Below are 25,411 nucleotides of genomic sequence, written 5' to 3' on the forward strand. Positions count from 1 at the left end.
TATCCTCATCGCAGACACTTCGAAAATGCAAGGAAGCGGCCACCATTTTGTTGAAAACCGCTACTCGCTATCTATTCTCAGTCGTAGCCAATCAGAGAACGGCATTCGTGATAGAACACTAGTAGATTAATACTAATCTTGGATAGCAATATTGGATGCATGGCCAAAACTTCCAACATAAATGCATCCCACAAGAAATTTAGGAAAAATTGCTTCTTAGCTAAAAAATTGTTACCTCAATATATTTAGTGATAAGCTGTGATATTGGTTAGGGGTGTTACGGTCAAAATCAACTTCCAGTCGTAGCAAAATGACCAGGAACTGCTTGTGTCACCCACCTTTGCATTTTCTGACACTTCGTCCCACCAGGGAGTCACAAATTCATAGTCGCACTTTAGGATCCTTTGAAACATGGCTTGGTCACCGCGCTCATCATAGAAAGGTTCAAAACCACATAGTCTGCAAGGTATTAGGAAACTTTCAATCAAGTAGAAGGCAACTTCAAAGCTGCTATGGGCAGCTACTAAACCCCTTTTATGGGGTTAAGGCTAAAAGACCCAATAGTGACCAGCTTCAAAATTCTCCCTAAAATGTCACTTCTTTGTGAAACACATAGGTCACGAGAATATAGGAAATGATCACCAGAGATAAAATGCCTCAACATTTACACAAACTCCCCGAACTAATACCATAAGAAATGTAAGTAGACAAGTTAGGAGAATATGCATTTTGATATATAGAGGATAATATATGACCGTGCAGAGATACAAAATTTCTCTTTGAGTGTTGAAAACAATATTTTTCAAGATGAGAAGAGAAATTCCGTATCTCCAAGTGGCCATGTAATATTCTGTTTATTATATAAACACCAATGAAATACCAAATCATTGCAAAAGGCCATAGCAACGATGATCTTTTCACATGTGAAGATAACATGTTATTTTCACGTGTGAAAATATCATGTTTTCGTGTGACAGCTCACCTGGTATTTCATTGGTTTTTGTATAAATGCACCCCAGAAAGGATGGTCAAAAAGATGACAGCACTTTCTGTAACACTAAGACAACAATTCCTTTCTTGTGTTGTTGTCATCAGGATTCCCAGGCCCCTCCATGCACTATAACTATTAAACTATTATTAGGGAACCTAAGCAATGACAATGGCGACAGAAACAAAAAAAATATCATTTGAAAATAACACGTGAAAATAGGTTTAATTTATGCTACTTTACGATTATTTCAACTCATTCAACTGCAAACTACCCAGGAACCAAATTGATAGGCATACATGTGTTCAAGTTAAGAATGAGAATGACAATTTCACCGTCGCATACTTGTGTTCTCCACAAAACTTTGAATTTGGTCATTCCACATCATTGTTTTCAGAGGATATGGCAAAGAAATGTACCAAAATTTAAAACGCATGTGCAGATCGACTCTTTTTGCTCATTTAACCTATTGTTTTACAGCGTTGTGGTTGCTGTCGTCATTGTCGCAGCGTAAGTTCCCTCTCATGTATAGTGTACTTACAGTATATAAGCAATGACTCCCACTGCCCACATGTCGATTTGTGTGTCATAAGGTTTTGCCATCAACACTTCAGGAGCTACGAAGGGATGAAACAGTTGATTAAAAATCAAATTACTACACATAGTAAACTGATGTTATGCTTTGAGACTGGTGAATAAAAATTAGTTTATAGACTGAGGTAATGTTCAGTCAGGGAGGCAACGTGATCAAGTGGTTAGGGCGCCGGACTTGAAATCCGGAGGCCTCAGGCTCAAGTCCCGCTCTGACCACTAGCTGGAGTTGTTTCTCGGTAGCCCTGAGTTCAACTTGTCGGCCTCGCTTGAAAATAGCCAGTTGGGATTTTTACCATGTTATTTTCAATTTAAATTATTTCTTTGTGAAGTTTAATGCTTGGCCCCACTGCAAGCACTTGTGCCAAAAACACTGCCGAGGGCAAATAAAGGTTATTTATTTATTTACTTATTCAATTGTGAAACAGGCATATCAGCTCAGGGGTAGAGCATCCAAACTTCCTTTAGTAATCAGAAGGTCATAGGTTTGACTACTGTTGGGAGAACTCAGATTTTCTTTTTCCAAGCATGCCTGTGTCACTGACTAAAAAAATATACATCTATCAATAATAATAATAATAATAATAATAATAATAATAATAATAATAATCTTTATTTGTGCTTTTTTTCAAATTGTACATAGTTGATTCTTACAATCTTGTAGTGGTAATACATTTAATTAAATTAATTATTAGTTAAAATAATGTGCAAGCAAGGAACCTAAATGAACCATTTGGTTATCTTGTTAGCTCCCTGCCTAATTTAGATTCTAGATAGCAGGCAAAAAAGGCAAAAAAAAAAAAAAATGAAAAAGCAAAAGGAACGAAGAACTTATAAATTGTAAAATGTTAACTTATGTTACGAGGTCAGCATAAAAGAAAATTAGTTCATTTGTTGTTCTGCCAGTAAATAACATATAATTTGTTTCGGAAAAGCAGACACACTTTGTATGAGTTTTTTTTAAAGGAGTTGGAAGGTCTTTCCATCAAAGACAAGGTAGTTAAAAAAAGGCATGGTAGTTTAGCTTACCACAATATCCTGGTGTCCCACATACCGTGGCTGTGTTCTCGTCACCATACAGCATCTTTGACAACCCAAAATCTGCAATTTTCAATTCTGCATTTTCACTTTTGTTCTCGTACAGAAGATTTTCTGGCTTGAAAACACAAAGAGAAAAAACACATAAGCCAACAAAATAAGAAAAATGATTATGTTATTAACTTATATTAAGAACTGTAACACTTTGCACGAAGAAACTCAGGGTAATTACCAAATTTAATTAGAGCTGGCATTTTCTCTGAATGTCATAAAATCGACACCAAAATTGAAGAGCCTGGGGCATAACCAACCTATTATAATTATGGTGCATTTCAGATTGCTTAATTTTTTTTTTTTTTTTATAAAAAGCTATGATTATGGGCAAGATTTCCGTTTCCTGAAGGAATTCAAGGCCACCTGCAAAAACTCTAGTGAATCTGAGCTAAACAAAAAAAAAGCTACAGTATCTAAATTGCACATCAATGACGGGGCAAAACAAAGCAAAACCAAAGCAGATTTGATTAAAAAAAAAAAAAAACATCACATTTCCTTTCAAATTTGATCTAGTTTTGACACTAATTGAAAGCCACTCTACATGTATTCAATGATGTACTGAATACATCACTCATTGATTTTTTCAGATAAATCCTTGTAAACTCTTTCATGATGGAATCTTGAAGCTGGTGAAGCCATACTGGAAATGATAACTTTCTGATGATGGAAAGGTAACTAAATTTTCATTCTGATCAGACTGACCAGTTACAGAGGTCCATCGCTTTCAGCGGTGCATCCATCCCTTTTCAGGAAATGTTCCCCTGGTCAGTGGAGCTAGCTGTTCCATTTAATTTGCAACCAAAATTTCAGGAAGTTTTAGCTTACATTATGAACAAACCATTACATTCTGGTGCGTTTCATTAGAATTATATCATGTTCTATGTACATCACTTGTTGGAACACCAAGAAAGTACTAGTTATTGTTGTTTTCAAATGATTCGCTCAATTTTTGCAGGAATGTAGACTGGTGAAGAACACAAACTGGGTCAAACCGCCTGGATTAGACTTATATGAGGACGAGATGTAAAAATCAAAATTTTACTGCATGTTACCACCAAGTCAGCGCAGCCTACCTTAAGATCCCGATGAATGATTACAGGATGATGGTTATGTACATACTGAAAAGAAAAGAACACAAGTATACATGATGTTCAATTTAAGATCAATGAAGGGGCTGCAAGTGTTGATTAATAACCTTGGAAACCAAATTTCTCCACATTAAATATCCCTAATTTTGCATACAGACTGGTTATCTTTTTAAAAGCACAGTTTTCTATTTGAAGGCTTGGATTCTTTTAATCTGTTGAATTAGGTTAATTGTCACTTACTGTCTATTAAAATCTGAAACAATTCAAGCAAAGTATGAAATTATGACTCCTGTTGTTCTTTGTATAACTCGAAACAAATAGAGTCAACCGAGCATCCACAGCCATTCAATTTGGCAACAGCAATGTTCTTCCTTTGTACACCTGTTTACAACAACGGATAAGCCTGATCACTAATTAAGGTCTCAGAAGGCAGGGAACTGTCACAATAGCAAAGACATAGCCCGTGCTGGTTTTTGGACATAAAATTCAAGGAGTATTCACGTACTAAAAACTGAGTTTTCAAGGATCAGTATTCAAAACAAGTTTACTTTGTCTTGCACTACGTTTCGAAATGTTTTCATTGGTCCATAGCAACTTTAAAAAAGCTCCCCAGGATATAATCTGTCCCCGAGTTTGAAATCTGCACTCAATCCCTGAATTACTGTAATTTAATACAATCCTACATTATTTCCCATCCAAACAAAAATTGAAGGAGTTTTCATTATTTTCAAGGGCTTTTCAAGGACTTCAAGGAGTAGCACAAACCCTAAAGGATCTGAGACTGACATACTTACAACTTATATCATTCAGTTACTCCTGATCCTAGTATTATATACATTAACTAGATTGCAGGAGTTTTGAAATAATTATAGCAACAGGACTTACAGCTAAGGCATCACATATTTGTCTTAGGGCATGAGCAGCATCTCTTTCACTATAGTATCCTCTTTCTACAATTCTGTAATAAAATAATATATTAAAACAATGAACCTGTTATTGAGGAAATTTTCTGAGCCACAAGTTAAATTTTTGCACATGTACGTGTATTAGTAGGCAAAATGTCTATCAAGAATTTAATATTTAAATAAATCGCAAAGTGTGAATTTTAACAAAAAATGATAAGCCAATTGACCTATTGTAGCTAAAATGATCTTATTTATTCAAAAACTCGTTAATAACAATGACCTATCAAATGGTCGATAAAACATCACCTGCAGTGGTTTTATATCTGATAAAACCTCCTCCTTATTAGTATGCGGTGTTAAATGTTTATCTCATATGCTAATTTCCAACGTTCACAAAAGCATCATTGTTATGAACTCTCTTGACACACACTTTTCCAGGCATGTTTTTGAGGCCATTCAAAAAACTCACAGCATGTGTTTTATCAGGTCTAAAACCACTCGGCTGCGCCTCGTGGTTTTAAATCCCGGTAAAACACTGCTGCTCGTGTTTTAAACATTACCTAAAACTGACTCATTGTATAATGGTCTATAATGCAGTTCCAGAGTTTTGATTAGCTTAGTGGCCATGGTATATGAGCCATTATACCAAAAATATTGCAAGAGTAGGTGCGTCAGGGAGAAAAGAAAGATATCACTAAATCAGCAAGATTTAAAGATTTTTATGGTTGTAGAATAATAGTTATTGTCAAATAATTGCTCCTCCTCCTCCTCTTATCGGGACAAACCAGATTGAAAGCACGAGCCATCAACAAAATATTTCAAGGAGTACCCTGACCCCACACACTCCCATGACACCCCTCCCCCCCCCCCCCCTATGGATTTACAACAAACTATCAGAGTTAGCCCTGTCTTTTCTCCCTTGTGAATGTCGAAGATCTGTCAAAGATCAAAAAACACAGGACAGCTTAACAAAATAGCTTACACAGGAATTTGCTCACGTTGCACCCCAAAGAGTGCATATGGTAAACTGATGCTCATGGCATACATGTAGCAACATCGATTTTATTATTCACAATATCCCACTCCTCAAACAAAGAATTCAAGTTTAAAATAAAACTTGATACCTACCAAATTTTAATTGGATTAAAACACACAGTTTCTTCAGGCAAGCTGGCAGTCTGACAAGTTTTCTTAATTGCATTGTTGCAAATTATGATAATTTGGTGAAATAGTTGTCATAATAGTAAGTTACCTTTCAAACAGCTCTCCACCAGTGACTAACTCCAGCACCATGTTAATGTGTGTTGGTGTTTCAAAGATCTCATACAACTTTATCTTCAAAGTAAAAACAACATGGTCTACTGTGAGCTAATAATGAAGTGACTTAATTTCTATGTTGCATTTTTTGCAAACCAAAGGTGGACAGGGTCTCATGATCAATAACATGATTATAATTATATTTTATAAAAATACTTTTCAGTGAGTCACTCTTATTGGTTGCCAGCCTTGTGTTTCTACAATATTCCAAATACACCTGCCCCCTTCCCTTCAACCCCAAATATAAACCCCCCAAAATTCCAAATGCTAAAATCTTTCCACAAGATGCCCCCTCCCCACCTGAATAAAGAACCATTGTTAGTGTTAGCAGTAGCTTGGTGTTTCAAATTGATTTGATTGGCAAACATTCTTTCCAATAATACAGCCTCTCTAACTTTACATGCAATCCCCAACAAATGAGCCCCAATAAGTCACTTAACATTTGGCCCTGGGGAGCTTATATTCAGAATTTTACAGTACTGTATAGATTATCACTTTCCAGTTGTCTTTGTGGACAACTTGCTCTTTGAACAAGTGCTTGTTGACCAGTTGGCCCAGCAGATAGCACAGACTAAGGGCATTTTTTGTATGTAAACTTACAATATTGTGGTGTCTCATTTGAAGAAGGATGCCAATTTCAGTACTAATAATTTTTTGGTCCACCTATAGAAAAAGAAGGAATAAAAGTTAAAAAAAAATAATTCTGAGAGAAAATACAATAAAAATTCTAATTCATGTACTTAAGATGACATTTTCCTGTTTTAATAATAACACACTCACCAAATGCCTGGTTTGTAGGTTAATCAGCCTATATCTTTTAAGGCCAATCAACCGTTTTTACCTGTATTTTTAGATCTGCTGATCAGTTTATCAGATTAAATAAACATTTTGTTATCAGTATTAGTTTATCCTTGTCTGGCTAACTCAGGTTTCCAACACCTTTCTAAGAATAAGACAATCCAAGGAGATCAGATTTTGTATTGTTCTTATTGTGTCTAGAATTCAGATTTGCTCAGAGGTGGTCCTTTAGCTTCTTGCATATCAATCTCAATGCCTTTGGAAACTACCAATTGGGTATGAATGCTTGCCTTTGTTTTCTGTACATTCCCAAGGTAAAAGCTTCAGAAAATATCATGAAACCCCCCATGGATGTGATGTTTCAAAGACCCTGCCCCTACCCCTCTGGAAATTCCACTTCAGATTCATATGTTCCCTTAAATTTTGAGACCTCCTCATCCCCCCCTACACAACCTCTCTTATTACAAGGGATTTTTCCTAAGCTCCCATATCTTTTTGGAAATTTCATTTTAGGTATGCACTTAAACTTTTTGGCATTTCAGATACCCTCCCATGACCTGGAACTTCCAATCCCTTCTGCGTGTGTATGTGTGTGACGGTGTGTGTATGGGGGGGGGGGGGAGGTGAATATTTTGTGCAACTGCATGATACATAGATTAATATACAGTAAATTCTGCAAGTCCAAAAAATGCCCATACTCACCCCCCTGGATGTAAAAGTGATGGATATTTTGTGCAACTGCATGATACATAGATTAACATACAGTAAATTCTGCAAGTCCAAAAAATGTCCATACTCACCCCCCTGGATGTAAAAGTGATGGGGGCGGGGGGGGGGGGGGTCACTAAAAAGCCAATTTTCTATGCATTTGGGGGAAAGGATGGAGCTAAACTAGTGGCTGGCCAGGATTGTTTTGTAGAATTTTTTAAATCAGCAAGCATCAAAATATTTAGAATACTGCTTTCTTTAAAATTAAACAACATAAGCTGTAGAACTATAACTAAAAACACATGTAACTACATACTTTAAAGTTTTAAAAACTTAAAATTAATTATGATCCTTCGAATTATGTTGAATACCTTGATTTCATAATAAAAGTTATTAATCTTAATCTTCTTTGGTATTGATGGTATTCACTTCTGTACAAAAAAAATTGACCTTAGTGAACTTTGAAACTGTGATACAATGATATACAGGTATCACATCACTCAAACCTGGATTTATCTAGACTACATAGACATAATCCTCCCGACTTTTCTCTGTGGTAACACATTACAAGCTAAGTTCTTTGTGAACATAAAAGGCTTTCTTTCTTGTAAATTCTGTCACAAAAAGTGTCTTTGCGTGTTTCCAACTACATCATGTTCAAAGCCAGGATCTGTGAGCAAAGTTTCTGTGATGCAAATAATGACTTCTGCTCAGGTTGTCCAAACATCACTTCAGTCAATGTCAACACAAAAGCACAATAACACTTTATTTCATAATAGAAGAGACGATCACAAGCTTAATTGTCAACACAAACAGTCCTTCTCAAGCTAGCCTTCTCTCACGCAGATAATCATAATTTGCCTACTTATAATGTTTGTTTGCCTTGACCTTGTCTTCAAAATTGTGTCTTCAGTTTCAATGATTGTGTCTTCCATAAATACTCAATGTTTTGATTATTTCGACTCTCAATAACATTTATTTTATTCAGCCCATTTTTAGGGTCCTAATCTGCTTTCAAAGAATGGAGGTTGTATATATGACTATTATAAGCAAATAGAGCTACGGCTGAATCTCACAGTTATTAGTCACTTTTTCATTACAGGGATACTGATGCACAGTATGTGTCTATTTTTATCTCAAGTAACCCTAAATCACATTTTTTAGCTATTTGAGTTACATTTTTTGCATAAGATTGATCAATAAAAGATGATGATGACGATGATGATGATGATGATGATGATGATGATGATAATATGATGATGATGATGATGATTGATATAATCATCCCATGGTAGTAAAGTGCCAAATCCTAGAGTAATAGTACCACTACCACTACTACTACACGTAATACTGCTACTGCTACTTCTATTGTTGTTGTTGTTATTATTATTATCATCATCATCATCATCATTATCATTATCGTTATTATTTCTTTGTGACACAGGTTCAGCCCTTGGAAAAGTTATCCAGTCAAATCTCATTCCAAGAAGACCTCAGACTCCCAGCATGTTTCGAAGTATGAGAGCACATCCAGGGAGAGCAGATTTTGCATTAGTTGTTGTTATTCTGTCTCAAATTACGATTTGCTCCAAGTCACCCTATAAATTTAATTTTTCAGACAACCATAATTAATTTTAATTTCAAGGTTAATATAGAGACTTGAAAGTCAGACAGAATTTTGCATGAAGTGATCACCAGCGTAATATCCCTGATGCCTCTTTAAGTTAATTGCTACAGTGCAATGCCTGGGTCCATTTTTGAATAGATCTTCAAGTTCCTTAGTGCTATTGTTATGAGTCAAAGAATTACATGATCGCATGAATGGTAATTGATAATGTTTAAATGCATGAAAAAATACACTTATTGAATAAAATTTAAAATGGTAATGCTTTCATTTTGGACTAAAATCTTGACACACATACAGGCAGAACTGATTTATTTTAACTAATATGGAGAAAGCTGGCATTAAACTAGTATATAAGTGATAGATGGCAAATTTACATGTAAATATACAAATTATCCCATAGGGTGATTTACGTGATTAAACCTCCTGAATATTTCAATAACCTCTAATGGATGAAATTTAACTTTCAAAAACAAAGTCCTTGCAAGTGTGTATAATATCTCCAACTGTAAAGAGCTAACCGGAAGAAAATGCATTAAAATAGTATACCATGTACTACTGAAAAACCTTACAATATAACAAATTGAATATCAGACAAAAATCTGTCATGTTTCTGACAGCCTACTATTTATCACCGCTTTACTTAATTTAAGTGACCAAGGTTTCGTCCTAATATTTATTTATTTATTTATTTATTTATTTATTTATTTATTTATTTATTATTTTTTTATTTATTTATCGTGCAGATAAAACAGAAATGTTGCATTATTTTTTGTGGCGTCTTCATCACTGAAGCCGAAAGTTATTAAAATGCCTAATTATATGCAGTATTGTCGGTGTTTTTACTGTTCAACGGATCAACAAACTCAAGCAGTTTGAACAGCATTTAATTAACAAAATAATATAAGCTCAAAAGCAGAAACAAAAGTCACTTCAACCGGTGGCGTACTGGATTATAGTTTGTAAACGGCCTTTGTATCGTCGTGTATACACTACAGCGACTTCATAAACAATTCCTGTAAACTCTATTGTGCCTTTGCGAAAATTAAAGCAATTACTTTGAAACTTGTATGAACGAGTTTACCCGCTCTCAAATCACTCAATTAACTTCTGCTTCGCAAGCAGGATTTTTTAAAGATAAAAATTAACGGGAGTTTATTTTTCATAATTTGTCTAGACATTTTTTTTTTTTTTTGGTTCCATTGGAAACGCGTATTAAAGGTTGTTTGTTTCGGCGGACAAGCTACACGATCGAATAAATGGCACTTGGGCGAAATTACATTACATCTTCTTAACTGGAAACATTAGGACGAACGCAATTTAAATACCGTGTGTTACAAAGCAACTGCCATAACTACGGCGTTTATTTCCCTGCTGATTTGCACAATGACAGTTCTGTAACCAAAATCGTGTTACCAAGAAGACCGGTGAATGTATGTAGCAACGAAAGAAACAACAGGAAGTCAGCTTCGATCGAACGAAATCAAGCCGACAAATTACTTACTGCTTTCAAAATGTAACTTAAAAAGTGCAAAACGAAACGTTCGCGTTTCACTTACAGTTTTGGTTATCATCTTTACCGCGAAATCTTTCCCGGTGCCTTTGTGCTTGGCATGTTTGACCACGGATGATGCTCCCCTGAAAGACAGTAAAAGGACATTCGAACAGTCGATTTACATCACACTTAAACATTGCAAACTAAGCCTATACTCTGCAAAGTTAGGCAACCACATGCAATGAGTAGCTTTATCAAAGCCATCGACAGGAATTAGACAACTGCAGTAACCGCACAAGTCGACCGCACTGATGCATCGCTTGATTCGATTCAGACCAACCTTCCAAGTTCCCCAGCTGCAACGCTATATGAATCATTGATGTCGCCTTTTCGGGAGTAACTGAACAGGTTTTTCGCCATGTTTCGTTGCGAATGATACGAGCCCGGTAGCGATAGCTGCCGCAAACAAAGCCCTTCTACTGTCTATCGACTATCACTCAGAGCGAACTCTTTGGAATAAATTATCGATTACCCACGATTCAGCTGCCACAAATTGATCAAAAGTTCGAGATCAACAATGTGGTGACGTCACGCGTTCTTCCGGGATTCGCATTGATGGGATCATAGCTCGCAGCAATTTCGCAATGGCGTTTGATCTTTCGATGAAGTTTAACGATACTAAAGAACTCTTCGTTCCTGTTTAGTTAACAAAAACTTCAATTAGGTTTTCTTTTCTCTTATGAGGAATTAAAAATATTTTGAGATCAAGTTGTTCTGTCTTTTTTTCAGCTCCGAGAGTTCACATTGCCAAGCGGGCGACTATGATGTGCCTTTTCTCAAGGTAACTATTGGGAAAAGTAAATATTTACCAAAATATCGGCAAGCCAAAGCCTAGTGATGTAATCAGCAACACATACAAAAAGGAAATGAACTTTTTCAAAAAGACGCTTGGGCCTTTAGAAACTTTTGTATACTTCAGTCCACTGTGCCAGCCTGGTTATTTTAAAAATTAAGTTCCGTATATTTTTAACATAGAAAATGACAGAGGAAAAAAAACAAAGAGAAAAATCCTGGATACAATCATTTATCACATTCATATTTTATATTAATTGCTTTAATCATGCAAATTTAACTGTCGACGTCTTAACATCAGACAGTCGAAAGCTTGCCTTATAAAATAAATTTTAGCCAGCCCAGAGAATGTTTTTGAATTGCAAACAGTACTCCAATGTAAAACAAAAAAACTTTTTGTTTTTATAATTTCCGTTTTGAAGTTAAGGAACTGTACCACCTATAAACCTATATTAACAGTCATTTATTCGGCTGAAACACTAAAAATTCCTGAAACCTAATTTTCCGTCAATGCAATTAATTTTAAACCGGTTGCAATATCGTTTGACAAGAAAATAATATTTCATAAGCCTTTCCTTTTTTTTTTCTTTGTGAGAATTCAATGGGATGTATCCATCTCTTTGTCTTTAGGGTTCAAAAAACAAGGGTCAGCGCTCAATATCAAACGGATATTTTCAAAACAAAAAAAGTTTTGTTACGCTTTCTGATGCTGACAACGCTTGTCAAACCATTACGCAGCATTTTTTGTGATTGCGCCGATCAAACTGGATCTTCAACATCCGGCCGCGGGCAAACCCCCTGGCTTTTGAAAATTGGCGTGTTCAAATTCCCGCCCCGCGGGCCATAAGGCCGTTCAAATGCCTTACTGTAGCGCCGAATTTGACGATCAAATCCACCTCCCCAAAAACAAAATAATGTTCCATTTTTTTGGAATACACTATTTGGAAAGTGGTTCATTCCCAGGTTGGTTACTCGGGTATAAACGTGACGGGGGGAAGGAGGGGGGGGGGGGGGGGGGTCCGACGGAGCCTAATATTTTGCACCCAAAAAAAATACGAGGACCTTATATTGTGCACCCAAAAAAACACAAGACTGGACATTTTAGACCCAAAAAAATACATAAAAAAATACGCGCAGATTTTTCAGACCCAAAAAAATACACGGTTAAATCTTTAACCCAAAAAAATACAGGAGTTGAAAATTTTGGACCCCAAAAAATACGTCGGACCCCCCCGTCACGTTTATACCTGAGTAACCCACCTGGGGGTTCATTCACATATACATTCAATCAAATTTAAAAAACATGCCCAATTTAGTCAATTTGTAGCATGCGCTCGCAGTAATCCCCGGTAATTTCCGGGGGTTATATCCCGTCTGCGGCGCAGGCTACCAATTTGGTTAGCCAGTCGCACACAAAATGACATTTCCCCCCATGAACTCAACCATAGATAAGGAATCACGTGCATTCCACCAGACAAGAATTCGAAGAAAGGTGTAAACCTGACATTTTAGGTTCAAACTCCCCACCCCACCCACGTAATTAAAGGTCAAATCTACTACTCTATCTACTCCCCGGCACGTATGAAAATAAGGCTTTATTCAATCTGATCAATGTAAACATCGATACCATGAACAGGAGGTTATCCCTATCGAGGGTATCCCCTTTTAAATCAAAGCAATTCAAATCAACTCAACTAAACACAACACAAATCAAATCAAATCAAATGTTAGTTTTTGAGGAGAGGGGAAAACCGGAGTACCCGGAGAAAAACTAGTCTCCGAGCAGAATAGAGAACCAACAAACTCAGCACACTTATGATGCCGAGTCTGGGAATCGAACCCGGGCCACATTGGTGGAAGGCGAGTGCTCTCACCACTGCGCCAACCCTGCTCCCCTAAAAATGGTTAAGGCGGGGGTACACCCGAATTTGAGTGAAATTTGAAGAGGTTTTAAGAATGGATAGAAGAAAGAAAATGATTTTTGGAACACTAACAGACAGTTGATACCCACGCAAGAGCACCCCGGGTTTCTAGTGGACTAACTTGGTATCCGTCTATTAATTATTAACTACAAATTCTAATTTTAAAACTTCACTAAATCTTCAATATTTCTTATTTCTCTAAATTTTACTACTCTTTTGAGAAAAACTTTCTCCTCCTAAATATACCTTAAAATCACCCAAAATTTACAAAACACCCCAAAAAAATGATTTGTGTAGTGAGCATAGGGTTTTTGTATTGCTTGAAACGCGAACGAGATATTTCCGTTGAACCGATTTTAAGCGGCGTGAAAACGGCTTTCAAGTAGACAAAATATTAACGGCAGACTGATCCCAACGGCGGAGGTGACGAGCTTGATAGAACAAACAACAAAAGCTAGAATAACTGAAATATATAATAGTTTTTTAGTTATTGTTTTCAGGTAGACCCCCGCCTTAAATGCCAAACTTGTTCCTAGATCTTCTTCCTTTTAAAATTGGGAGGGAAAAAAGCCCTGGGAACGAGGTTGGTCAAATGCTAGGGGGGGGGGGGGGGGTACGGGTATACCTGGGAGCCGGGGGATGTTGAAGGTTCGAAAAATTAATCGCCGCATTAGGGGCCGGAAAGTCTGCTAAGCGGATTATTGGCCAGAGCATTTGCAAGATCCTGAGCGCACACTTCCCGACCATCCCAGCGTGTTTCCGCTTGAGGGACCACAGTTTTGGTGTGCTTTACGACACTGTTCTTCTCACATTCGATCGTCAAAAGTGTAGGTAAAATGACAAGCCAGAGCAGGAAGCGACAAAGTGCCCGGGAAGAAAGCAGAACATCGTATCTGTAAAAAACGACGTTCACATCGGTGCCCACGTGTGAACACCCCTCACCTCATTTGTACGAAAAAAATTCTTCTTCCTCTGATCGATGCAAAAACTTGCAATAGGTGTCTTTCTTGATCTTTCGCAGTTGAATGTAATATCCTTGTGGACAGTCTTGGATATTATGGAAGTTGTGGTCTTGCGTCAGGGTGAATTCGAAAGTAATCTTACTAACAGAGTACAATTTGTTGAATTTAACGGCCATTCTTCTTCTAATCACAGCATTAACTGCGTATCCAAAGTTATTGACCTGGTATTACTCATGTTGCAGATGATTCAAATCTGTTTCTATGTCACAAAGACCCAGACGTTTTAGTTAATCAGGTTAATACTTTGCCTCTGAGCTTGAAAAATTATCACACTGGTTTAAAGCAAATGAGCTCTCCCTGAAGTTAACTGAAAAGACTAAATTCATGTTATTTTAAACCAAGACAAAAAAGGCAGGATCTTAACTTGCAGGGCCCAGTTGCTTGAAGCATGGTTAGCGCTAACCCGGGTTAAATGCCATGTCAACCTATAGGTTTTAATACCTCTTAACCAATGGTTAGCGCTAAACATGCTTCAAGCAACTCAGCCCAGGCCTATATAAATTAGCAAGAAATCGAATAATTAAGTCAAAGAGACGATCTTTTCAGGTGTCTTCCTTGACGAAAATTTGTCTTGGAAGGCTCACATTTCTCATGTAGCAAACAAAATTTCAAAATCGATTGGAATAAGCTGTAGATCAAGTTTTCTTCTCTCAAAAATTAGCCTCAAGAGCCTGTACTGTTCAATGATTTATCCTTAACTCTATTACTGTAACTGTAACACTGTTTGGGGTTCAACGTGTACAACTCCGTCGCGCGTCTTGTGATTTTACAAAAAGGAGTCGTTAGAATTTTATAAGTCAATTTTGATGCCCCTTCAGACCCTATCTTAAAGGAACTTCATACACTTAAATTCGATGACATCCATTCTTTAGAAGTAGGTAAATTTATGTACTCCTATAAAAATTCTCTTCTACCCAGTAAGTTTAAAAATGCATTCCTCCTTAATAATCAAACTCATTCCTACAACACAAGAATTGCTCATGCTTTTAACTTGCCTTTTTGTAGAACCAACGCCAGACAATTTTCTGTATCCTATCAAGGACCTAAGTACTTTAATTCTTTACATAAAGACATTCGTAACTCAGTATCTCTTTCCTCCTTTAAATCTAGCCTTAAACAATATACCTACAGTAAGTACTAGACGGTATCTCTATTTTTGAAATCGCATGGTATTTTTTTTTCTCAAATGTTTATTAATTGTTTCCCGTCTATTATTTTCAACTGTAATTGTATCAACCATCTCACAGCCTTCCAAAATTTTATGTAACAACTCTGTAATATAATGAGGAAGCCTTATTCGGCTATAAGCCCTATGGTTTCTCCTAAGGCTTCCTCACCACTTTCTCTGTAATATATATTTTTTGTACTCATATTTTGTTTTGTGTGTGTGTGGTTTTTTTTTTGTAACGTGCGTGGTGGTGAAATAAATAAATAAATAAATAAATAAATAAATAAATAAAAAATAAACAAACTTACGTTCGTCACGCAACAACTGTGGAGGAAATCGTTGCGTGACAATCTCATCATGTGTCTCCTGGCATGTGAATCGAATCGCCCACCCCTAGGAAATCTAGGTGTTAGGGGCGTCAGCCAACGCAACAAAATTAACAGCAGGTCTAAGACATTGTACATTGGCTTCAAGGTAAGGAAAAAAAAGTATCACAGCAACAATTTCAGTCTGGGTCAGTCTAAACTAGTCAGCCACATCGGGTATCAGTTAGCCGCTACGAGCATATCCTTATTTTTCTTAGGGATAGTATAGTAAAACAAGTGAACCACGAAAACAAGTATAGCAATCTGAAACATAAGTAATCCCGGAAATAAGCCGTTTAGGCGAATTTTTGTAGCACGTTGTAAAGATGGAATGGACTGGATTTATAAAACATGGAGTGGATTTGTAAAACATCACTGGTACGAGAACAAGCAAATATCAAAAAAAAAAAAAACAGAAAGAAAAAATTGCTTGACTATTTATCTATCATATCAATTGTTGCCCTCTCCTATTTCGCACTACATCTCTTGATTTGTCCCGCGTTTATTATGAAACATGGCGGGGAAGGAAGGTACTTTTCAAGGACGGAGTCATTCCTTTCCATTCTCCGTTAATAAAAGTTATTTTATTTCACTCCAGTTTTACATCATCAATGAAGCAAAATACAGTTCTTCGATTTACATGACATGTTTTTGATACGAACAACACGGGGGCAGCCACGGTGTACTTTTTTGTATGAGTTAGTATGAGTTAGTATGAGTTTTCATCACTTTCTGAACGAAATAAAAGAGTGAGTAGTTGTTAACGTATACAATTGTATCAGCTATGTTTTAGAAAATCCATGTTTACCAATTCTCTGTTTTTACAAATCCACTCCATATTTTGCAAATCCAGCACAGTCAACACAAGTCTCCTGCAGCCGTTGTTAGGGTCGTCACGCAACACTTCTCATTTCAAGCGTTGCGTGACGACCCTAACAACGGCTACGAAAAAGACTAGGTCCAATATGCCGATCAGTTGTTCACACAATCTCGTACCCAGAGTCTTCAGGCTTTTTGGTCAGCGGGGCAACGCCGGGAAGACTCTGGGGACATCAAATTTTATTACCGCAGGATTTCTGCGGTAAAACAATGGAAATCGTTACGGAACAGCCAATCAAAAAAATTGAATTTTTTCGATGTCCCCAGAGTCTTCCCGGCGTTGCCCCGCTGACCAAAAAGCCTGAAGACTCTGGGTACGAGATTGTTGTTCACATGTTTTGTCTAGCATAACCCCTCGCATAACCATAGTTGGTAGCCTGGGGGCTATGGCAAAACTAGTCTCCATAAATTGAAAGAGATTGGCAAACTTAGATTTTCTGAAAATTTGAGGTCGGCATGTACATGTCAAGATTTTTGAAAGAATACAAAATATGGACGGCAGAAAATTCCTAACGGCGGAGGTGACGAAAATTAAACAAAAAGACTAGAATAACTAAAATATATTTTACAACAAATTAGCCCAACAAATGTATGGCCAGTGGGCAACTCTTTTCTTTGTATATTTAATTGTTTTTTAAAGCTAATATACATAATAGGCAATATATACTTTTGAATATTCACTCTGATAAGATTTTCAGGAGTTGCTTGATGTTTGCTATGCTTACGAGGCAAAAGGTAAACATCTCCGTCTCAATCCCGTGGGAGGGAGGCGTGAGTATGGGAAGGACCTGGGACCAAGATCGTGTTGGAGAAGAAATGTTTGAGGCGTGACTGTGGTGTCGTCGCGTTTAAACAATTTTAAATGATTTATCACTGACTCGCACTTCTTTGGTTTGCCTTTACAATGGACGACACTCTGAGTCAGTTCATTTCAAAAACTGGAACAGATCCCAGCTTAGCGAGAGATCTCCTTGAAAGCACCAAATGGGACGTCGAGGAAGCGCTTAGAGCATTTGAGACTCTGTCTTTGGGATCATCTGCTGGCAAACACAACGAAAACCCGAACCGCTCTAAACCTTCTACAAGCGGAAAAGCCCGGAGAGGACTTTCAATGGTCAATGCAGACATTGTAGGGGAAGCTAGGCATAAAGTTATTGAGGACAAAATACCAGGCACTGATGACAGCTATGAAAGATTTGAGGAAATGTCTGACTTCACATTTGTTCTGCCGGATTTGTCCAACTACTCCGAAGACTTGAGCGATTTTCTTAGAAGGGATTTGATCGAAACTTCAGCTCTTGTCGCTCTAGAACAAGCAGGTAAAGTAAACTGAAAACGAGAAAACAGTTTTGCTGTGCTACTGACAGAACGGTTGCCAAACGTTACATGAAGTCTTGAAGAATTTGCACAAACGAGAGACGCGACGTTCTTTCATATAAGCTTAAATATAAGCTTATTCTTTCTTATGTTATCGATCCGACGCTAGTCTTTACTTTCACTGCAATTATGTTATTTAGGCAATCTTGCTTTAACCACTATATTTTAAATGGAGTAGTAAAGTCATTTGAGCAAAACGTAACCTGTAATTATAGCAGTTGTTGTGCTATTATATTCTGCTTCGTGGAGCAATTTTGCTTGCATGGCTTATCACAGAAAATTTTATTCATGAATTTCATTATGGAAACCATAGGCTTGCCCAAAGTTCTTTTCACAATTCGTTTATTTTCGTCTTTATGTCGGTTTTTAAAGGTAATTTTTTGTTGGAAGGCATGTTTTAAAATATCCAAACAAAGAAATTTTTTATTCAATAAAATCGATGACAAAGAAGTTTCAAGTCGAGAATCTGTTAGAAACAGCAGGCTGTTTCCCCTCCAGGGAGATCTAGGGACATATCCACTTTGCTGTGTTTCCTTGATTCTGAGCACCGACATGACTTATCTTGAATGGGTTTGAATATTTAGATCCAGTTTTTCTTTTTAATTGAGCTAATGCATCAGTCCGGGATCAGTCAATTGCGGCAGTTTCATCCCTCCCACCAGCTGTTAACTAAACAATTTTCAATGTTGTCCATTCACTGCCTCGTGGTTTTCACCTCTTAATACTGTCGCTTCATTTCAATGATAAGTTTTCAATAGCTGTAAAGTTTTGATTAACTACATCTGCGGAGGACATGAATAAGACAAATATTTTCACAGACCACTGATTAGAATAAAAGTAAGCCCAGAAAAAAAATCAACATCTTTTTAAACTGCACCACCCATGCCATGGGCCATTTGCAAGTTTATTCTCAAAAAAGCCCCTGCCTGGGGGTGGGGAGGTGATGGGCACTCTTGAAATTGACAGATGCATAACATCAACTTTTCCTTGCTTTAAACAGAAGACAGATTGATGTACAATGGGCGATTCCAGAAAATATCCATACCATACCACGCACGGCTTTTAGGATTTCCGAAGGGGCGGGGGGGTTCACGATTATCGAATTCTGAGGGCATGGGGGGCATTTACGATTGGATATCCGAAGGCACTGGTGAATTCCACAGGTGGGATTTCTGGAGTAGAAAGTGTAGAGTGAGTTCCTTGAAAATGCTATCATAGTGGACTTTTGTAGTTCATAAATAAAATTATCCACAAACGTATGACCATGGAAGCAGAAGACAAGCATCGATAGATCATGATACATTTCATGTACACTACATGAGGCATATGGGTTGAGAACACTTTTCGTGCACACTACATGATGTATAAAAGGACGCAACAAGACTCGACTGCTGAAAGATTTTAACTGTCTAAATTTGAGCTATTCTTCTTTGTAAACGTCAAAACAGCACAAGAAAACAAAGAGGAGTAAGACTGCCGTAAATGGTGTTTACTATTATAGCCAAATTCGGACTTAAAAAGACGTTTTCACAGCCTGGCCACTAGCGGTAGGTTTTTCTTGTCGCTGAAGAGTAAAGCTTGTCGCCTAGTGCCGCTAGATCACATGCAGCCCTGAGGAGGCATAAATTCATGTTCGTTTGTTCATATAGGCGTTGCTAAGTCGAAAATGTACTTCCCAGAAAAACCGGTAAATCTGAAGGGGAGGGGGGGTTCACGATTATGGAATTCTGAGGGCATGGGGGGGGGGGGTAACGCATTTTGGAATTTCCGAAGGCAAGGGAGGGTTAAAACATGGGAGCCGTCCGTTGTTGGGTATGGATATTTTCTGGAATTGCCCAATTCATAATCGTGCCCATCCACACATACCCATTTTCATTAGAAAATTCAAAAAAATTTCGGTTTTGCCTGCCATCCACATGCATCTGATAAAGTGGTTACTGAATAAGAAACTTTTATAAAGCAATGGGCATAGAATTTAACCTTGGGAAGCTGCCATTGTTTTTGAAAAGTTCTGTTTTCAGGTGTACACACAAGAACATGAATACAGCGTTTTAAAAATTTCCATTCTGGAGAGCATTTTTTGACCGGATGTGTGTGGACAGAAGGCCAATCAGCAAAAACTGTTTTGTTTTTTTATTTTACTTCAAATGAAAACAGAGATGTGTGGATAGGGCTTCAGTGAAACCCTGATATAATTAAGTGCCAAGAGACCGGTAAATGGGGATTTGTTATTAACATATAAATGCCGTCATAATTAAGTAAATGACCCAAATGTCTGTTTCATCAGGGCTTGATTGTCCTTGATGTCAGTATTCCTTCAAGAGATATTTCTTTTATGTGTTCCCAGGGCGCTTGAACTGGTGGTCTGATATGGGTGTCTGCCGGCGCCTTCTTCCCTTAGCAACCGTGGGTGATGGTAACTGCTTGTTACATGCGGCTTCGCTTGGAATGTGGGGCTACCATGATCGCCTGCTGACACTGCGCAAGGCTTTATATCGTACACTTACAAGCCACTTGGCCAAGGGAGCTATCAAACGGCGCTGGAGATTTGAGCAGTGGCAGAAGAACATCAAAGCAGGAGGACTGTTGTACTCTGAAGAAGAGTGGGAGAAAGAGTGGCACGAGGTGTTACGCATAGCATCAACACAGCGTAGAGATCATCAACAGGCAACAGCAGAAAACAGTAAAGGAGGAGAAAGCATTTCAACCCTTGCGTCTATAGCTGAGAAAGATGCTGAAACCACGTTTGACAAATCAGTAAAAGAGGAACCTAGTTCAACTACAGAAGATCAAGAAGCTGAAAAGAAAGCTGATGTTACACCTGAAAACATGGCATCTGTACACTCTGAATTAACAGACAAAGAACCTGATGAAACAGAAGTAGGAGGTGCTTTTGAAAGCTTGGAAGATATTCATGTGTTTGTCCTTGCACATGTTCTGAGACGCCCAATTATTATCATAGCAGACCAGTTTTTGTATGGATTTGGAGGGGAAGCAATTGCACCAATTCCGTTTGGAGGGACCTACCTACCACTGGAATGTGACCCAAGCACTTGCTTCAAGAGTCCCTTGGTTCTTGCTTTTGATTCTGCACACTTCTCTCCTTTGGTTCCTTCGGATGAAAAGGGTGAAGGGAAGACTAATTGTTTGAAGGCTGCTGTGCCACTAGTTGGTCCAAACCATGACCTGCTGCCGCTACAATTTGCTGTTGATCCTGGAGAAGAGTTTTTGTGGAGCAGCCTGGATGATGATCCTGGCAGTGCTGACCAGTTGGTTCTGAGCATGGATAAGAAACTGGAGCTGCTGAAGAAATACTTGAGAGTGGAGACATCAAAACTGCCAAGCAGTAGCAAGAAAACTACTTCTGAGGATAGCAAACTGGCTGCAAAATCCACAGAAATTGGCAGTGATACGGGAAACAAACCAGAGAAAAAATCACCTGTGAAATCTCCAGAAAAGAAGGAGAAGTCATGGATTGCTACGCAGATTATGAAAGTGGGAACTATTGCAGGTGTAGTGGGTGGTGTTGTCCACAACAATGTCTACATCGCAAAACTTCAGACTGACAAGAAACCAGACTACTATGACAAGATGATAGAGAATTATCTTGAGTCAGCTAAACTTCGTTTTGAGGAAGAAAAAAATGCCCAAGCTAATGCGGCCAAGGGCACACGTAGTTCAGATGAGAGACCACAACCCTGTATTACGTCAGGTTGTCAAATGTATGGAACTTCAACTACAAACTATCTTTGTTCGGGTTGTTTCAAAACTCAGAAATCATACAGTGAGAAAGGCAGTTATCTTGATGGTGCGGCATCAACCAGTGGAAGAGGACCAACATCTAATTACGATAACAGCAGAGTGCACAGTTATTTGCCACCTCCTTCATACTCTGCTTGTGTTCCTTATGGTTACTTTGCAGATAACTCCAGAACACAAGGACACTACAACTCATCTGTAGAGCAAAGGAGTGCGGCCGGACGTTCTCAGCCAGCAAATGCGTCCTCACCATCAGGGACTACTCAGTCAAGTAAGGAAACTGACAGTGCGCTGCCGTCATACAGTGATGTCATGCAACTGGGTAGGACTACTCCATCTAGCACAACTTCTGGAGATGCAGTAAAACCTGATTCAATACAGGGTCAGAGCACTTCTGGACAGTCTGTGAAGTGTATTTCTGATAGCTGTCAGTTTTTTGGCAGCCCAGGAAACAAGGGATACTGTTCTGCTTGCTATAGAAATTATCAGAAGTCCCTGAAGTATGTGGTGGAAGAAAACGAAAAATCAAAGTCAAAAGTTGTTTAAGAAGCCTTCATTGTCACCCCAGTTTTACCAATACATCATTCAGGTCCGTTTCAAGTTTTTGTTTCTTTTCTTCGGCAACTCGCAATGAGAATTCTCAAAAGTCGGAAGTTAATCCCATATTTTTTGCTGCAAACACTGCAGTGTGTTGTGAGTGTTTATGCTTTGTTCAGCCAGGTTCCCTCTGCCAGTATGCCTGCAATCTACATCAGTGGTAATACGCTACCACTGACAAGACCAGAATAGGGGCCCTTTCCATTTGTCAAAGATAGCCTGCCAGACTGGTCAATTCATAAATGCAATGTACCAATTTGAAGGATAAGTTTGATTCTTAGCTAGTCCTTCAATTTTCTTCAAAATAGCATGTACCATTTTTGGAGTGATTGTTTTCCTAGATTTTGCAGCACCATCCCTTCAGAATGAGCCATTTGATCTACAGACTGGCCAGTTCCAGCAAATAGAAAGCACTCTAGGATTACATTAAATGTAATCATATTCTTGTCTTGCTCAGTGGTGGTAGATTACAAATTCTGTAGAAATCTGACAAATCCACTATCAGTTGTGTGTCAAGTCTGTGCCACAGTTGAACTTTTAGTGATGCAACCGTCAAATTTATGAGTGGTTATTAAGTGATTGTCTCTGTCAGTTTAGGCCCCCGGTTGGGAATTCATGCTTTAATGAAATCTGGTCACCAGTGTGCCAAAATTGTAGTCACTATGACAGCTCAAATAATCACAGTCTAGAGGGTTGCATTATGATGCTCGAAGAACCAACCACTGGCATTCCTGCAAAGTTGAATACAACTCAGTTCAGTTTTTTGATGTTCTGCTCAGTTGGTGCTAACCTTTCCCTCGTGACAGGACAGAACACCAGGTAGTGTAATTTTGTGTTACTATGGTGCGCACATGTTTGTGGCATATAGGTACCAGGGCCAGATTTCATAAAGCATTTTAAAATAAGTGAGAGTTTTCTGCAACCAGTCTCTGCATTCTGAAGGATTTTTTTGAGTGCTATTGGATCAGTCAGCTGAAGGTTGTTTACTGAGGATGGCAAACACAAACGGAGTGCAAGAATCATTTGGAAGGCAGTGAACATCTGCAGAAAATTCCCACTTACAGTATCTTAAGATGCTTTGAGCATCTGGGCCCTGGCCAGAGACTTCAGAAGCAATTTTTGCAGTAATTTTAACTGTGATTTTACGGTTTTCTCTAAGCAATTCAGTTGCGAGTTTGTTGCAATGAGAGCACAAGATCATTTTGCAATAATTGTGAGCACAAAACACATGGAAGTTTCTTTGAAAGCGAAGTGCATTATTTACTGCCATTGTACACAGGCTCTTTGAAATCCAAAAATTGTTGCAAATCACCCCACATTTTTTTTTGTTTGTGTGTGTGTGAACTTGGTTTACTCACAACAATTAAGTAACCCACTCTTACGAGCTACAATGTAGCTTTGTGAAAACGTTTTGACACTAATTGTTGCTTTCCATCTCTTTCAACCTATGTTAGTTACATGAACATGTTGAAGCTAAAATGCCACCAGATCTTAATTAAAGATTCTTATAGTGTCCCTGTTAAATTGCAAACGAATAGAAAAACGTTTCAATTTATGAAAAAGTATTTATTAGAATCTTGAGATTTAAGTAATATTTTATATAAAAGTGAAATTTAATGGCCTTAAAAGAAGGTCTCTGAGATTTCCTACTAGTATGTCAGAGTTGTTGAGATAAAATTGTTTTTTTTTCTCAAATTATTTAAAAGTTGTTGCCAGATGTGTGTGCAATATTCACAAATCATAATTATTATATAACTAACCCTTGGTGAAAAATTTTACACAGTTATTTTAAGTGATACTTACAACTGTAATAATTTTCTGTTGGAAGCTTGTTAGTCATTGCATGTTTTTTCCTTCGATTCTCCTAACTGCTGAAAAGTGAATAGACTAATAATTATTATTATTGTATTCTAGATGTAAGCAGAATGGGAATGCAATATTTTTGACTTGTTGTTAGAGGCAAGTGAAGGGCCAAGAGCATAACCAACCAATGTCCAACGTTTTATCCGCTGCTTTGCGCTTCATTTGCAATATGGGCACTATGATTATGGGTAATATCTGCATTTTTATCACAAAACGAAGTGCAATGCAGCGGATAAATCCTTGGAGCATTGTTTCCTGAAGGAATTCAAGGCCACATGCAAAAACTCCGGTGAATCTGAGCTGAAACAACAAAACGCGATCTGAAATGCATTTAGGTCGGTTATGCTTTGAGCCCTTCAAATAATATTAAGAATATTTAATCTTGATCAAAAATATGTTTTTCTAGAAGAAAAGCCTGACATAGTCTTGTTTGTATCCTAGAACAAGTTGATGAAAAGCTGATTACACAAATTCCAGATGAAAAAGTTTCTAAACATTCTTCTTGTTTTACTTCTCAATTTCCCACAGCATCTAATAACAAAATAACGTAGAAAAATACTGAAATACCCTCATCAGAACAGTGCTACTCAATGGTCTCATATCAATGGGTACACTTCAGGATTTCAGCCAGATTCAATAAGTTAGAAACGCCTTGTACATTCTGATAGCCCATAGACCCATTCGGCTAACGCAATGTTGTACCCAATTCAGATCCCCCGGGGTTAAGATTCTTTGTTTATTTTATTTGCATTATAATGTAGCATTCACATTTAAATGATATGGAAATACTTAGAACAAAACATTTTATGCCCAAAGGAAAAATGTCCAAAGGATTTGAATTGGGTACAATATTGCGTTAGCCGAATGGGTCTATTGCAAAGTACTGCCAGCCATCATTGTAAACAGTCACACTTTCAGACTTTTTTCACAGACTCGAAAGTTTTGAAAAGTTATAACTACTTTGCACGGCACAGCAAAGAGCACATTTGAATAATCACACT

General features: G+C 37.8%; 2 protein-coding genes and 1 long non-coding RNA gene across 3 annotated transcripts in view; 2 read left to right on the forward strand and 1 right to left on the reverse strand.

Moving 5' to 3' along the window:
- The window catches only part of LOC146467991 (uncharacterized), a 9,974-nt gene extending 922 nt beyond the window's left edge, over positions 1-9,052 (forward strand). The window contains exons 2-3 of the long non-coding RNA XR_014867538.1: positions 3,259-3,342; positions 8,932-9,052. This is a non-coding gene — a long non-coding RNA (uncharacterized LOC146467991). The remainder of the gene's footprint in view (positions 1-3,258; positions 3,343-8,931) is intronic.
- LOC146467990 (calcium/calmodulin-dependent protein kinase type IV-like) overlaps positions 1-11,148 on the reverse strand; it is a 15,055-nt gene extending 3,907 nt beyond the window's left edge. The window contains exons 1-9 of the mRNA XM_085124734.1: positions 10,947-11,148; positions 10,671-10,749; positions 6,582-6,644; positions 5,917-5,999; positions 4,645-4,717; positions 3,745-3,789; positions 2,609-2,735; positions 1,530-1,605; positions 339-459 (exon numbers count right to left, since the gene is read on the reverse strand). Of these exons, the coding sequence (XP_084980860.1) occupies positions 339-459; positions 1,530-1,605; positions 2,609-2,735; positions 3,745-3,789; positions 4,645-4,717; positions 5,917-5,999; positions 6,582-6,644; positions 10,671-10,749; positions 10,947-11,026 (747 nt within the window). The 5' untranslated portion in view covers positions 11,027-11,148. The remainder of the gene's footprint in view (positions 1-338; positions 460-1,529; positions 1,606-2,608; positions 2,736-3,744; positions 3,790-4,644; positions 4,718-5,916; positions 6,000-6,581; positions 6,645-10,670; positions 10,750-10,946) is intronic.
- Positions 11,149-17,525: 6,377 nt separating this feature from the next.
- On the forward strand, positions 17,526-24,906 carry LOC146467992 (OTU domain-containing protein 7B-like). The gene is made up of 2 exons (XM_085124797.1): positions 17,526-18,133; positions 20,539-24,906. Exons 1-2 carry the CDS (start codon positions 17,719-17,721, stop codon positions 22,494-22,496), a joined length of 2,373 nt encoding a protein of 790 aa, XP_084980923.1. The 5' UTR covers positions 17,526-17,718; the 3' UTR covers positions 22,497-24,906.
- Positions 24,907-25,411: the final 505 nt, after the last annotated feature.

This window comes from Pavona decussata, unplaced genomic scaffold, assembly GCF_977016875.1.
Source record: "Pavona decussata unplaced genomic scaffold, jaPavDecu1.1 SCAFFOLD_133, whole genome shotgun sequence".
NCBI classification, from domain to species: domain Eukaryota; kingdom Metazoa; phylum Cnidaria; class Anthozoa; order Scleractinia; family Agariciidae; genus Pavona; species Pavona decussata.